At 41.2% G+C, this 15,136-nt stretch overlaps 1 protein-coding gene across 1 annotated transcript; it reads left to right on the forward strand.

Moving 5' to 3' along the window:
- Positions 1-2,967: 2,967 nt before the first annotated feature.
- Positions 2,968-5,613, forward strand: LOC104504282 (T-cell receptor gamma chain C region 1; the record flags this gene model as incomplete). The annotated part of the gene is made up of 3 exons (XM_010159752.1): positions 2,968-3,258; positions 4,784-4,855; positions 5,480-5,613. Coding segments are annotated over 3 exons (497 nt in total), but the record flags the coding sequence as incomplete, so codon positions are not given.
- Positions 5,614-15,136: the final 9,523 nt, after the last annotated feature.

A 15,136-nucleotide genomic window follows, 5' to 3' on the forward strand; every position in this document is an offset into this window, starting at 1 on the left:
GATCAGATAATTTGCCCAGAAAATCCAGTGTGAGCTGTCTTGTTGACTTCAATGACTTTACAGATCAGCCCGGCAATACTTCAAAATCTACAAGTGTTCATCCTTTTTTGCTATAAACAGACCCTCACTATATATAGATTTTTTTTTCCACACACAAACATATATATATACAAGTATATATGCAAAACTTAATTTGTTCAGTTCTCACTGACTTCCATTTACCTATGCGTGTACACGAAACCCTCCCATGCATGCACACAGTTGCAGTTATTCAAGTAATATATTTCCTCAGTATTGTGACATGATTTAGGTGTTTCATTTAGAAGAAACACCTTGAAACTTTATGGTAAATTAAAAGATACTGACAACTCCAGAAATGGAAATTATTCCATCTTCCCAGGAATCTCTAACATGTGCAAGATGAACTAGCAGCTGGGAGCACTTCTCTCTGCCTCTCTACTCAGGGTAACTTGCTAAGCTTTGACAAACTAAAATACTCATGAGGCTTTGCAGAGAGAGGGCAATGTCACTGGGACAGGAGCTACATCATGGTCTGAACATACCTAACTCTGGAACAAATATATAATTTTTGAAATCAGTTTAATCTTGCAACCCTGGGAGGACTGACGCATAAAGATAAAAATAACCCCTAAATTAATGTTAGAGAACCACAGAATCGTTAGCAATTTTATTTCTGGTACAACAGAACTCAGTCCACATCTTCATTTCAATGACAGATCTCCAAAATGAAGGAAATTCATAGTATAAGGGTCATCTTTTTGAAGGTAGACAGCGTTCTATTTTGGTCACCTTTGTAAGCACTGAGTATTAAATATGTAAAACGAATCACTAAGTTGTTTTAGGGGGATGCAATACAGAAGATTGCTCTAGAACAGCCAGATCATTTAAAGAAAGATGGAAGGTTTTTGACAAAAATATGTTTATATTAATGTGTTTTCTCAAAATACATGAAAACTGCACTACTCAGCCAGCTCACACGTTAAACCCTGAGCATCGAGCTGCTCAGATTCAGTGGTGGTGTTTTATATAAGAATCTAAAGAATGGTGTAAGAAGACGAACACCTCAAACCTCTCTGCTGCCTTAAAAAAGAAAAAAAAAGCACTATCTTCTGTACAACAAAAGTCAATGTTGAAAACTGTATCTAGTCTTCACTTGCAGCTAAGCATAGACAAAAACTACTGCCCTCGAACACTGCCAGGGCACACACTGCAGAAGTTCACGTTTCACTAAAACAGACTCTTAAATTTACTATCCACTTGTATACTATCAAAATGTCTTCTCTGTGTGGACGAAATCTGGATAATTTGGCCCCCTTCTAATAACATAAGGTTTAATCCAGAGGGATTACCTACACTTATTTTGTGGAAACGGCTCACTTTTCTTCTAAAACATATTCACACTGAGCCTGTTTCACAAAGCTCATCACTTGTGACAACCTGGTATGGATAGATATGCTATTTGGGTATAAAAATGTTATCTAGATATGGCGTGTTCTTCTGCTTTAGTTTAGTTTTTTGGGGTTTTTTGTTTGTTTGTTTGTGGGGTTTTTTTGTTTGTGGGGTTTTTTTTTCCCCAGATGTGTTAGTTCAAATATTTAAACAAATCTAGTATTAAAGGAACCGCACTGCCAAGATCTAGGGTCCCGACCATTTTGTGATTCCATTTTTCTGTCTTTATCAAGATCTTCACCTGGCAAATATATAGAATGTCTTCCAAAAAATCACTGTTGTCTGCCACTCCTTCCCCAACCACACCCCCCCAAAATCACAAAATTAATACCAGCTTTTAAAAAAATGAGATTGGAGGCTTACACCAGGGGCATAAACCAGCAAAGATATGAAGGGTAGGTGGTCTACCTCTCACAGTCTCTAGACAGAACTTTTAAGTAGTTGTTTTTGCATAAACTTTATAAAGCAATATTAAATTCCTCTTACGAAGTAACAAACTTTCAGGGTCCATCACTGTTCTTCAGTGACGGTCACAGACTTGTGCAGACAAACACACTTTCTGGCAGCAGTACTGCTGGGAAGGCTGCGGGATATAAGCTCTCACGCAGTCGCCTAAAGTTTTCTCAGTCAGGTTCAAGGGAGATTATTAGTATCTTCAACAATATTTTGGTTTCTTAACATTTCTCAGCAATATCTTTTCAAACATTTTTGAGTAGGTTTCTAAGGTTTTAAATAACCAGACTTAAATTTATTTTTCCAATAAAATACTCTAGTATCAGGCTATTGAAGAGTAGGCCTAGGCTGCTCTGGTCTTCCTCTGTCAGATGTGCTGCTTGGTAAGAAGCACGAATGAAGCAGCCCAGATGTTATTGTTCACTAAACAATTTAGGACTTAAATAATGTTTCTCCATGCCTAAAGCTTAGATGAAACATTTCCCAGACTCTGGAAAACTCTGTATTGTCTAAACAAAAATTGGTTTAGAATATTTGAATGCAGTCTTTTCTCCTGATATTGAGCTTGATTTTCTGTACAATACTCATAAAAGCTTCTTTTCATTTTGGTTATCTATAAAACAACACATTTAAAAATAAGGTTAAAAGTCATATTTTCTATTCCAGATCATTCTAAATAGTATTGTAACTGGTTTTGTCTGAAAATTAAAACCTGCCATTTGGGTGCATTGAAATAATTTTTAGTATAAAGTGTGTTTGAATGCCAGGTTCGTCCACCACGTCAGAAACTTATTTTGACTTCAAGGATGGAAACAGCTGTATTTCATCCACCCTATCGCCTACAATTCCGTTCATACATGAGACATTTGTATTCCCATCCTAAGTGTTTCATAAAAAATTAGAGAGCTGAAACATTTGTTAAGATGACATTTAGGTAACTGCTCTTCAGAATTTGTGTTTTGTGTCTGCGTGTTGATTCGCTGTACAGTACTGATCTTCCAACTCTCTGTTTTGTTAATTTACTTCTTCCAATAACCAATCCAGACAAAGAAGTTGTTAATCCATCAAAACCTGAAATCCTGCAGAACGAACATGAAAATATGATAACGTATGTCTGCCTTATTGAGAAATTCTACCCAGAAGTTATTCGGGTCACATGGAATGATGAAGAAAATAAGGAGGTAACAGACAACGTAGTGAAAGGAGACACTTGGAAGCTCTCAGAAGATAAATACTCAGTCAGCAGCTGGTTAACTGTACCACTGAAGGACAAAGACAAGAAATACTCCTGCAACTACGAGCATGAAAACCAACAGCATTCAGTGTCAACACACGGTATATATTACAGATTAAAAAATTCATTCCACGTATGATTATAGACATCTCTTGTTCTTGGCAATAAAATTATAGGAATGATGCTTTCTATTACTGTTCCTGAAGGCATCTGTGCTCTTTGGCGCAACAGCTAAAATACACATCCAGAGAAACTAACCAAGTTTTCCCAGGAAAAGCAATTTAGCCTGTACATTTCATCAGGTGTAAACTAGCAGAGCTCCAAAAGGTCTGCACTGGGCCACACCAGTCACTTTCCAGTCTACGGAAGTTTCAGATAACAGAATTATGCCTCTGTTATCCATGGCTTACAGGCTCTGACACCCCCTGACATTAGTCACAGTTATGAAAAACAAAGGAAATAAAGAAGGGATGGGGATGTAGAGCAAAGATTAAATGTATTACTAATCCACAGCCCAGCAATACTGAGGTAACAACCATGTTAGAAAAAAAGGTATCTCATTTAATTGTGGAAAGATTGATGATGATGCAAAGCAAAATCTGAAAGGCAATGCAATTTTAAAGAAAAAAGTAACCTAGAACGCATGCAAATTGTTTAAGTCATGGTAATATCTTTAAGAAAAGCTGCTTATATTGGTTTAGATTAATCTTTTCTCAGTACCTAACTGTTCAACTTACTGTGAATTGATTTAATTCCAGTGGGTGAGAGCATGGCCATAAATAACCAATACATTTCAACCTTCAAAATGTATTCTGACAAAAATATGCTTAAGTTTAAATCTACATGGAGGACCATAGAATCACAGAACGGTTTGGGTTGGAAGGGACCTTAAAGGTCGAGTTCCAACCCCCCTGCCATGGGCAGGGACACCTTCCACTAGACCAGGTTGCTCAAAGCCTCATCCAGCCTGGCCTTGAAGACAGCCAGGATATATCTAGGGATGTAATATGGATTTCTAAGCACCTGTATCAATGCATACAAACACCATAACCAAGAAGAAAACCAAACCTACTGCTTCAGCCACAAAATGAGTTTATTTTAGAGAACTACCACCACCAAAATAGCAAATCCCCATTATAGGAACCCTAGATCCTATTCTCCTCATGATTACTCTTTAGTGATGAGCAACCATTAAGTAAAAGACTGATTGAGGTCCCTTCTGATGTAAATTATTCTGCATTTCTAATAGCAGTACACGAGGAAGGCAAACAGACTCCAGCTACTTCAGTAATAATATCAGGTGGCCAAACTGACTGCAGTTCCAAATAAGAGAGACTCTGCCAAGGAACAGCCTAATGTATGCATTCCTGAAAGGGCGAAGGCAACCCTCCCACTTACAGCAACAAATCACCAGTCACTTCCCCACCTCAAATCCTCTTGGCAAATGAAACCTACTTGTGAACATCTGCTCTGTAGACAGATTTTAAACACCTGTTTTCTGTTCTTTAATACTACCTTTCCATTTCACTGTTGCTGTACTGCCTCTTTTCCCTCCCTATTTCTGAATTCATGTTTGTTAAAATTAAAGAAAAGCCTAACTGGGCATGTGAACTCTCTTTCCGTTAGATTCTACAAAGACAACTACTCAGGAAGTGGACTGCAGCACACATCCTGGAAACGGGACAGTTTTTAACAGAGGTAATGAAAATGTATTAAGATGTGGGAACGCAAGCATGTCGTGCAAGAGTTAGATATTGCTACATATGCTCAGAAAATTATCTTTCTAAATAGCATCCAGGAAATCTTTTAAGTCTGAGGTCTGTAACTTAAAAACACTTCAGTGCTACTCTGAATTAACTTCTGTTGTGGATTATAAAACAGCGTTCTCCTACCTTTTTAGGAAGCTTTATAAGGATGCTACAAATGCTGCTTGGGCTACTAGATTATTAGTCCACATTTAGTGCCATTTTTTTTTAATACCTGAAGTAGCTAAATGCTCAACACCTCAGCTGATGCTCCACCGGCCTGGAAATAGCCCAGCGCTTCAGGCAGAGGCATTTTCTTTTAGCCTGAACTGGAACCATGAGCACTGATGTTCAAAAAATCCAACACAGAAGGATTCAAGCAAACACGGTGCTACCAATAATCAGTGCTGGAAGCATGAGAATTATGGTTTTGCCTTTGCGGGGAAAAATAATCCACCGGCATTGAGACATTAACTGCAGCAGCAAACAGACTACACAGTCCCAGTTCTACCTGCCTTTTAGAAGGTTGTACAATACTGACATTAAACAAGACTTTTCTGTCTTATGTTTGTTACAGATCACTTAATGCACAGGACAGCATATTTAGTGTACATCATACTTCTCCTGAAGAGCTCCATGTACTATCTCATCGTACTCTTCTTCATCTACAGAATGTGGGCTCCAACCAAGCAACGAGGAAAGAAAGCATAAATGCTGGTTTAGGAAAGGCTTACAAAATTGTCTTCAGTTTGCTTTGCTGTGTAATTATACATATAGGCTCCCCTACTCTCAGTGTTACATGCAACAACAGAAATATCCCAAAAGAATTTCTGGCATTAGTGCAGGGGGCTTGTTTTGCTTTACTGCTAGTGTTTTTATATCAGTCCAGTTTTCCTAATTTTTCTGAATATTGAACAGAGGTGGGCGAAAGGAATAAGGTTATGTACCTTGGATTTTAATCCAAAGCCCATATTGCAAAACGTGGAAGGTACTAATTTCAAAAGTAGTTATGCACGCTGAAGTTTAGAGGTGTAATGGGGCTTCTGACGTAGAAAGCACAGATGCAATTTGTCATTGCATTTAAAGCTTGATTAGGAACATTCCTGTGCTGCAAATTCATAGTTATTTGTTCCTTTTTTGCTTTCAATCATTTACTGCAACTCTCATGTATCCATCAAATCAGGACTTAAATATCCTGAAATGATGTGTACTTTAAGAGTCAATAAAACACAATTTTAACAAGTGAACATATTTTTGAATGAAGAAGTTAGATGAGTATAAAAGCAATTCAAAGGTGCACACAGAGAGAAATGGATGAAATCCACCAGCCCCGCACCGGCACGCTGACAGAGACCGAAAACCTGCACATCATCTTTTTAAAGAAAGTAACTGTAATGATCACCAACGTAATTTTGTTTAGAGATACCTTTTTAAGTTGAGCAAAACCTTAAATCTGAAGCTTTAATAGAGAAAATGTCTTCACAGTGGAAGAAAAAATGTTGAGCTTTGCATCTCCAAGTTCCACAAATCAATTCCTTTCCATTTCTGTAGACATATTTGTGTATTTACTCAGTTTGGGGCAAAACATGCCATAAACTTGGAGATTAAGTGCCTGCAGCATTTACACACGCTGTATCTGTACTGATGTAGAGGGCAATAAAAGCTTTCCTCCAGGTGCTTTTGCGAGGCCTCTGTTTGTTCTCCAGCACTTCCACACCATGTACCGACGGTGTGGAAATGTGGAGAAAACCCGATTCATTTCTCTGTTCCTATAAATTCCTCAGGAAATCAAAGTTCCTTAAAACCATCAGGTTTCTGTTATTTGATGTATTAAGCAGGAACACAGTTACCCAGAGGAATAAAAGCCAGCTCATTACATCTTTTCTGTTGAAGAGCTAAGCCCAGCCAGGGAAAATGCTCCCCATCGCAAGGGAAGAAGAACCTAAGTCAGGCTCAGTTCTACCAACCAACAGCACTTCTCACAAGCTATTTTACCTTCTGCACACAGAAGCCAATGCGGCTAATTACTGCCTTCAGTGTCACGTTGCTCTTCAGTGCGATAAAAGATGTGATGTCTAGCCTTCACTTAAACCCTGAGAAACAGCAGATACTGCACGCTGTTATTTGTTACAGCTCAGTTCCAATCCAAGTGATATAAAGAAGCTACAAAGGTATTTTTGGAATGCAGTTACTGTAGATTTCAGTAGAACCATTGATATTACTGTCCCGGTCTCTGCTACCTTTATCCCTGCTAGAGAAACCCTGGATTGCATCTGTGAATCAAAATTTCTCTCACTAAAATGATCCCCAAATCCACTCGCCATGTCTCATCCACAAAACTGAAAGACGCTGTCCATACAACGCCAGAAAACAGAGGGAAAATACAGCTTTTTAATTTTTTTGCATCAAGAAAAAAATGCCCACCTGCAACCCTAAACCATTCTGAGCGTAGCTATCGCCTCACAGTTTCTGGGGTTTATCAAGTACGTGGGTGCAAGTTTTATATCTGCAACAGCTCACATGTCCCTGAAGTTTATTTACACAGACATACACCATTCGCACTAGGTTTTAAATTTTTATTTGTCGAGCCCAAATGAGAGGATAAGTCGATTTTTATGGCCTCTGGGTGCTGAGGTGGTGGTTTTTTTTTTTTGCAGGAAGGTTTGGTTATTTAGTGGAAAAACCCTGTAAGCTAAACCAGTCACAACTGGTTCAGGGGAGGTGGGCTGCGATGAGAACAGGCGATAAGCGGAGGACAGTTAGACCACAGCCGTCCTGCCTTTTACCACAGTATACTTCTAAACCATTTCCTTCTAATGGAAATACAGAGTGATAAAAACCACACGCCTAAGTTACCGGCAAACAACACGGTGCACCTCACTGTTCGCTGTGCGTGTTGGTCTAACTGCATGTTTGTACGCGTAGGGGCTACTGCCACCGCAAAAACATGGGTGCTGCAGGGTGTCTGCAGGACTTGCAGTCTTATTTATCATGAGGGCACGCCAGAGCCAGATGTAATCTGGTAAGTCTAAACTTCTGTTTGTCAGCACCTTGTTAACACTTGAGAGACACGTCTTCTCCAGTGCGTATCTTACCGCAACTGATTATCAGTGATTTCCAGCTCCTGCAAGTTATGAGCATTACAGCTGCTCTACTCATCTTACAGAGTGGCAGAATTAGTGCACATACAACAAAAATGGTTACAGGCAATCTGGTGCTTCTAATGAGAAGACGACAGAGTGGGGCAACTTCTGCCATGAAAGCACAAGGAAGTAATCAGCACACATTAATTTATTTGTGGAAAGGGATTTGCAATGTAGTCTTTATCTTGCTAGAATAATTTTGTGTCCTATACCGTACAACACCACACATGCTTGAGAATATTGACTTCTCAAATATCAAAATCACCTACAACAGGTGAAAGCTACCTGTGTATTCCTCGCACATGTAGTTATCAATGAGAAAGATCTGCACAAGGATTATAGCAGTCTGCTAACAGCGAACTTCTGTCGATACAAGGTACCAACACTAATAAATTTTAGTAGAGTTTCGAAGAGTGTACTATCCAGTTTGAGATTCTGAAATTGCTGGGGCACCAGCACACACTTGGAAAGTGCTGAGAAATTCAAAAATCTCAGAGGAATAGTTTGAGAATCTGTTCCTCTGCACCTATAGATATTTACAGGGAAATAGATTGAATGACAAATAACAACAACTAATGGACAAGTTTTACCTAGTGAGTCCAAACAATCACCAAATACAGTTCCAGCATAGGTAAGTTTTACTAGTTTCTTGATGCGGTACACAGGACAACACTTTCCAGTAATTACCTAGTTCTTGGAAGATTAACCTCAGGACAGCTACTGAATATACCTTGGACAAATATTTTCATACCACCCGAGAGGCAACCGTATGCCAAGAAGGTACATCTTTGTGAGATATTACCGCACACGGGAACCATTCCCTTTCCTTCCTAATAAATAAACTCGCCTGTCAGCAGCTCCACCAGCAAGTCAGCCACAGATGCTGTTGCCACAGTTTCCAAATCCCAACCACTTCCCCCAGAGATTTTCTTTTACAGAAGTCAGGATGAATGAAGATCAGAGTCAAGTCACCAGATATTGAAAATGGAGAGGATCAAAAGAAAAGGTCATCCACTGTTCCCAGTGAGCACTAGATGGTTTCAAATCAGAAGCTTCTGCTTCTCAAAAAGATTTCATTCCTCCCCCAGCTGAAGCATTGCCGTTTGTGGCAAAGTGAAAGCACGGGGCAAGATCAATCTGGAAATAAATGAAGTAATTCCCCCAGTGAGGAAGTCATCTCTCATACTGAACCAAAGCACGCTACAAAAAGATACGTGTTTCTGCCGTGACAAAGTGCTCAAAGGCCCCAAAAGAAAGCTTAGGTGGTCAAAGGGCTGCGTGCCCAGAGACAGCTCCTGCAGGAGGCAATGCTTTGCAGGAAGGTGGCTTGGTGGATCAGTCATTTCGGGAAGACTGTTCCTCTCCCGGAATAGCATAGCTGCTGATCATTTCGAGGCTCAGATTGTAAAACAGCAGTAGGAATAAACTGTTTCCAAGCTGATTTTGTACATAGCACTAGCAAATTGATTACTCAGCAACCAAGACTTCATATGTAGTCCTTTCACTTTTAATATGAAGTTTCTAACCATTTTCACATCATCTGATGTACTTTGATTTCTCATACCCATAAAGGGTGTTTGAACCAACACTATTTGCTTAACAGCTGGGGCAGACCAGCAGAAAGAAAGTGCAGAAGCTGTGCCTGAGGCTCAAGCAGCAGGCTGCTGAGCACAGAGCATCGCCAGTCACGGGGCCCTCATCACCACCCACAGCATGAGGCATGGTAGCTGAAGGCACATGCGGCATTAACCCGGCTAAACTGCAACGGACAACACATTGGCTCGTTCAACTCATGCACGTGGGAGGGAGGAAGAGAAGGAAGAGAAGGAGAGGGAGTCAGAAACATCAACCACTTCTATCTTCAAGTACGGTCAAAGATACAGGAACAAAAGGAGGACATTTCCAGAGCGAGCATACAGTCTTTCAAAATTTTCTGAATCCTCAGATTTGACCGTTAGACCCACAGCAAAAGGCTGGACCTCCTCTTAAAAATATTAACAGCTTATGTTCTGCAGTTTTAATCTGCCTTTTTGGTGAAAACACCCTGTTTCCACCAACATCCCTCAATCCACCAGCAACCAAAACCAGATCGCTGAGCCTCTTAACTGGAATACATTCTCCTTCTGTGTTGTCAGCGTGTTCTTAGTACTGCCGGGGATCATGACACTGCCCAAGGTTCCAAGAACCTCCACGCAGGAAAGGCTGACTGTACCTGGAGCCCCAGCAGCCTGGCCGGTAAGCAGGGTATTTAATTCATGAGCTGCATTCCTGTAACCCAAGTTTTTCCCCAAGTATCTCCTGTGTCAAAAACAGACCTTAATTTGCAGTGCGCTGGTACAGCACAGCGTTATACTCTTCGTTGTCCTGATGCTTCATCACCCCCAGATGGAGCTGTAAGTCACTGCTTACGCAAAGACACTGCAAGGTTTCTTATCGTTTTATCAAGTTCTAATTCGCCTTGAGAAATACTTAACATGTCTTGAATATACTCTAACTCCTAGTAGGTACAGAGGACTGCTCACCTTCATACAAGCTTGTAACAAATGCTGGCGAACTCCTTAATGCAAGGAAAAATTAAGAAAGGTTATGAATACTTCCACCTCAGGGCTGGCTATCCTGGGCTAAGAATCTCCTTCCTTCAGAAAGCTTTGGGAAAGGCTGAGCTCTGACAAACTCCCTACCTCTGCTCTGTAGATGGCTCTTCTGGTACAGTATTTACTACGGGGAGGGTGAGCAGGTGAAGCAAATGGCCTGCACAGGCCCTGCGTACCCAGGTTAGGTGCTCAGCATTTAAGTGCACAGCCCTGGAACAGCATCCAAGGCCCTGTCCTACCTATTCCAGAAGGAAAATTGGTTGGCTGAGAGTGAGGACTGACAAAATCAGTGCTCAGAAGAAGTAGCTAACCTAAAGGAGGGCTCCCAGCCATCCCATTCCCTGACTCTGGGGCTGACATAGGCTTTTGCCCACCGCAGCTCTCCATGGCCTGAGGCAGCCTGTCTGGAGAATGGGCTCTTTGGTCTTTCCCATTCCTACTACTCTTAACATTGATGGCTGGTTGTGTTTGCCCTTCTGACACACCCCGTGGTTATAGCCCTCCCTACATTTCTCATCTGTCAGGAGAGCGCTCTCTGCAGCGAGACAAGGGTGTAGCAAACCCTGCCACAGTCAAGGTATATTGGGTGTAGGTGTGAAGGTTTTGGTAGTGAGGGGCTGTAAGGGACCCACTCGGAGAGGCCATGGTAATCTCCATTGCTCGTTGCCCTTGAGCCTCTAATCTCTTAGCTTCTCCAAGATCTGCTGCTTCTGAATGTAGCTGTAGAATACATTTTTCTTGTCCTCCTTTTGTAAAGGAAGCTATTTAGTATCTGCAGTCCCTCCTATCCTTCACTGGATAGAGAAACAACTCCACCAAAGCCAGCAACCTTTAGGTTTGCATGCTGTCGTTTTCTTTCTCTGCCTTGTGGGTGCAAAGGCTTTTGTTTCTGAGACCCATTCATATCCTCAGCTCATTTTCTTCTATCTGTGTATTTAAGAACACAAATACTTTTCTCCTTAATCTCAGTAGTTAGAGAGACTCATGCTAACACCTGAATAAACAGTTCAGCAAGTAACCATCTCAAAGGATAAGAACCTGTAACTGAGTACTGCTACTTTGACCTTTCCGTCTCAAAGTATCTTTCTTACGGTTTGACACTAATATTTGTTAAAACACTGTCATTAAGCAAGTCCTTCCAAAACCTAATTTTAAATCTATGAAATCTTGTAAATGCTTCTGCAAAGTTGCAGAGCTCACTGTCTGCAGGTACCACAGCTGGCAAGCTCAACCTTAGTAAATACTAATACAACGTGTGAGATGAGCTTACAGTACTCGATGGGGTTTTCTAATAAGGCTCAACCTGCAAGATGGTACAAATGGTCTAAACCCAATATATTTTTATCTGCAGAGAGGCCTGGAAACTTCTGAACAAAGGTTATAGTCTCCTTGTGCATACTCAACTGCACATCATCTCATGACAGCTTTTGTTCTGATAGTTGTCCCGCTCCAAACAATTTTGAGGAATAATCTCTGCCTCAAGAAAAATTTTAGTGGATGTTAGAGGACTACTGCAACGCAAACAATGGATATAAGGGATTTTCTATTACATTAATAACTTAATCTTTCTGATAAATGGAGACACCCTGGATTCCACAGAATAAAAGCTCTTTGCACGACAACAGGATGAAGCCGATCTATTTTGATACATTGTGGAGGGTACCGCAAATAGGCTTCACGTATGATCCCAAGTTAAAACTATAGAAGTCAAACTGTAGACTCCTAATTCCATACTGAAAAAAGACTCTAGATGTGGTTCACTTACCAAGGGTGTAAACAGGCTGTATGTTGCACCAGGAGGTGCTAGTCTATTACAAGCCAGTAACAGGCACGCAGGCTCCGTAAACTATCATTTAAAGTGTTATTTACCAGAGATAACACCATAAGGAGAGGGTATTATAGATAAACTTACCTCCCTTGAGATGGTGGGAACCCTGGGTGCTGTAGCTTCGAACAGGCCTCCTTCAGGAAGAAGTTCTTCCTGGAGAGGGTGGTGAGGCACTGGCACAGGTTGCCCAGAGAAGCTGTGGATGCCCCATCCCTGGAAGTGTCCAAGGCCAGGCTGGATGAGGCTTGGAGCAACCTGGTCTAGTGGAGGGGGTCCCTGCCCATGGCAGGGAGGTTGGAACTAGATGGGCTTTAAGGTCCCTTCCAACCCAACCCATTCTGTGATTCTATGATTCAATACACACGCAGCACACTGCACAGACCCCGTCAACAGGAGAGATTCTTCCATTTTGGTCATTTGAGCTAGTTTGTAATTTTCTGTCAAGAAAACAACTCTATTCATAAAGGATGTTCACAGAAGAACTTCTTGCTGTATTTTTAGACAGAAGCAAAGCCATGCAGGAGACAATAACCACTGCTACCAAGTGAAGGCCTCTTTGTGCAACACACAGCACAGGCCAGCGCCTGCTCAGGTTAAGTGTTATGTGGACAACTAACTCCACAACGTACAGTGATCTCTGGTCAGGATCTTTACATTCCATACCTTGACCCACATGCAGTTCACCCTTCCCAAAAATATTAGAGATTGTATTAAGAACATATAGGCTTCTCAAGCCTTAACAGAGCACACACAGCCTGTTTAAGATGACCAGCTCCTGAATTACAGCATCTTCTGCAAAGTTCCTAATACACATACCCAAACCACCTCCTGGCATAGCAAAAAAACCTGCAAATATACCATGAACAAGCCCTTCATGAGGTGTGCATACACAGGACAGCCACGTTAAGGTTGCTCAGCAGCACCTAATGCTCAAGTGGTACAAATAACCTCTGTTGACACCAGTTTAAAACAAAGCCTGAGGCTGGGGAAACGTGACAAACATTAAGAGGAACTGCTCAAAAGCATAATTATTTTCTAAACTACGTAAACAGCTCATCGTGCAAGAAATTAATTCATCCCTCAAGAGCTATCCTGGAAGGACTAAGCAGTCCTCACTACTGTTAATTCCAAGCATCTGAGTTAGAAAGGTGGGCTTTTTTTTCCCAAATCCTCTAGGAGGGCTGCAGGGAAAATCAGTGATTTATGTGACTTTTAGTGCTTTCCCTTGGGGGGCCAGCAAACTCACGATTTAGCAGGACATTCTCAGTACCTCACACCCAGGACAGCCAAGAGCACTGCCTCCATGCTGGCCAATAAAACACCTATGGAAGACACCATGAAACACCATCCTCATTTATAATTTCCCTCTGCACCTCCAGGCAGAGCAGCCCTTGCAGGGTCAGGTGTTCCTTCTCTTCCCAAGCTAGAAAAAAGCAATGCATAAACAGAGAAAATGTGAAAGATCTCTTCTGCCAACAGCTAAGAGACTAAAGTAGATGGTGACAGCAGAGAGAAGCCGATTGCTACCGAGGCTCCTTTGTTCTAATACCAGCACTTGAAAAAGTGAGAGCTTGCTGTCTGTATTTAAGTATTCCCCCAACACATACACCAGACACAAAAGCACACTCATGGTGCTCCATTAGATGAAACGGACACCTACCCTTCAGTACACAGCTCTCCAGAGCTCCAAGGAAGTGGACAGCTCTGTCCATCCTCATCTGTTGCTCCTTCATCTCCCAGGAGAAGTTTACTCAGGGTGCCAGGTGAGTTTCCTCGTGGAAACACCCCACCGGATGGCTCAGAAGCTTCCCTTGTTCAGAGATCTTTAATGCTCACTAGAGCATTCACTCAAGATAATTCAAGCATGGCCGTTTAAAAGACAATGCCTATGACTGGGCTGGACCTGAACTCACTCCCAGCTGTACCTCTTGCCATACATCTTGCTTTCCAGAAAATGTAAGTATTTAATTTGACCCTCCTCATGGTTTAGTTTAATTAGCAACTAAAACATAAAAAAAAAAAAAAAAAAAAGACCATTCCTTGGCATGGGGAAGTGCTATTTATTCCACTTCTCTGAAATTACATCTCCTGTGTTTCCCTTCCCACACCATATCCTGAAACACATCCTCAACACAGCATTAGTTCATTTTTAAGCAACAGTAGCTATTATGTGTCTCAAATTATTAATAGTGTTTTTTCAGTGACTTTTCACAAACTGCACCGAGAATAAATGCTACAGATGTGACAATGTAATGGAGAATTCTTTTCTCTACATAATTTGAAGAAGTGTGATGGACAGGTAAGGCTGCCTTTCTTGCAACCGGTGTGCCTGTTTTATAGCTAGGCATAGGAATAAATGCTACAGACGTGACAATGTAATGAAGAATTCTTTCTATACATAATTTGGAGCAGTGTGATGGACAACTGAGGCTGCCTTTCTTGCAATTGGTGTGCCTGTTTTATAGCTAGGCATGCAGCTCTGGTTCTCACAAGTGAGTGCTTCAGCAAACTTCCCTGTTCAATCACTAGCACTTCTAAAAACTCTTTCAGCTTTAAAAACATATTAGAGTGAAGATGCAGAAATTTTATTGAAGTGATGCCTTACATTGCTCTTGATTTCTGAAGATTTTTTTTCATGACTCGTTACAATGTGCATGTGAAGTTTTACT

The sequence above is a fragment of the Eurypyga helias genome, unplaced genomic scaffold (assembly GCF_000690775.1).
Source record: "Eurypyga helias isolate BGI_N326 unplaced genomic scaffold, ASM69077v1 scaffold20639, whole genome shotgun sequence".
NCBI lineage: Eukaryota > Metazoa > Chordata > Aves > Eurypygiformes > Eurypygidae > Eurypyga > Eurypyga helias.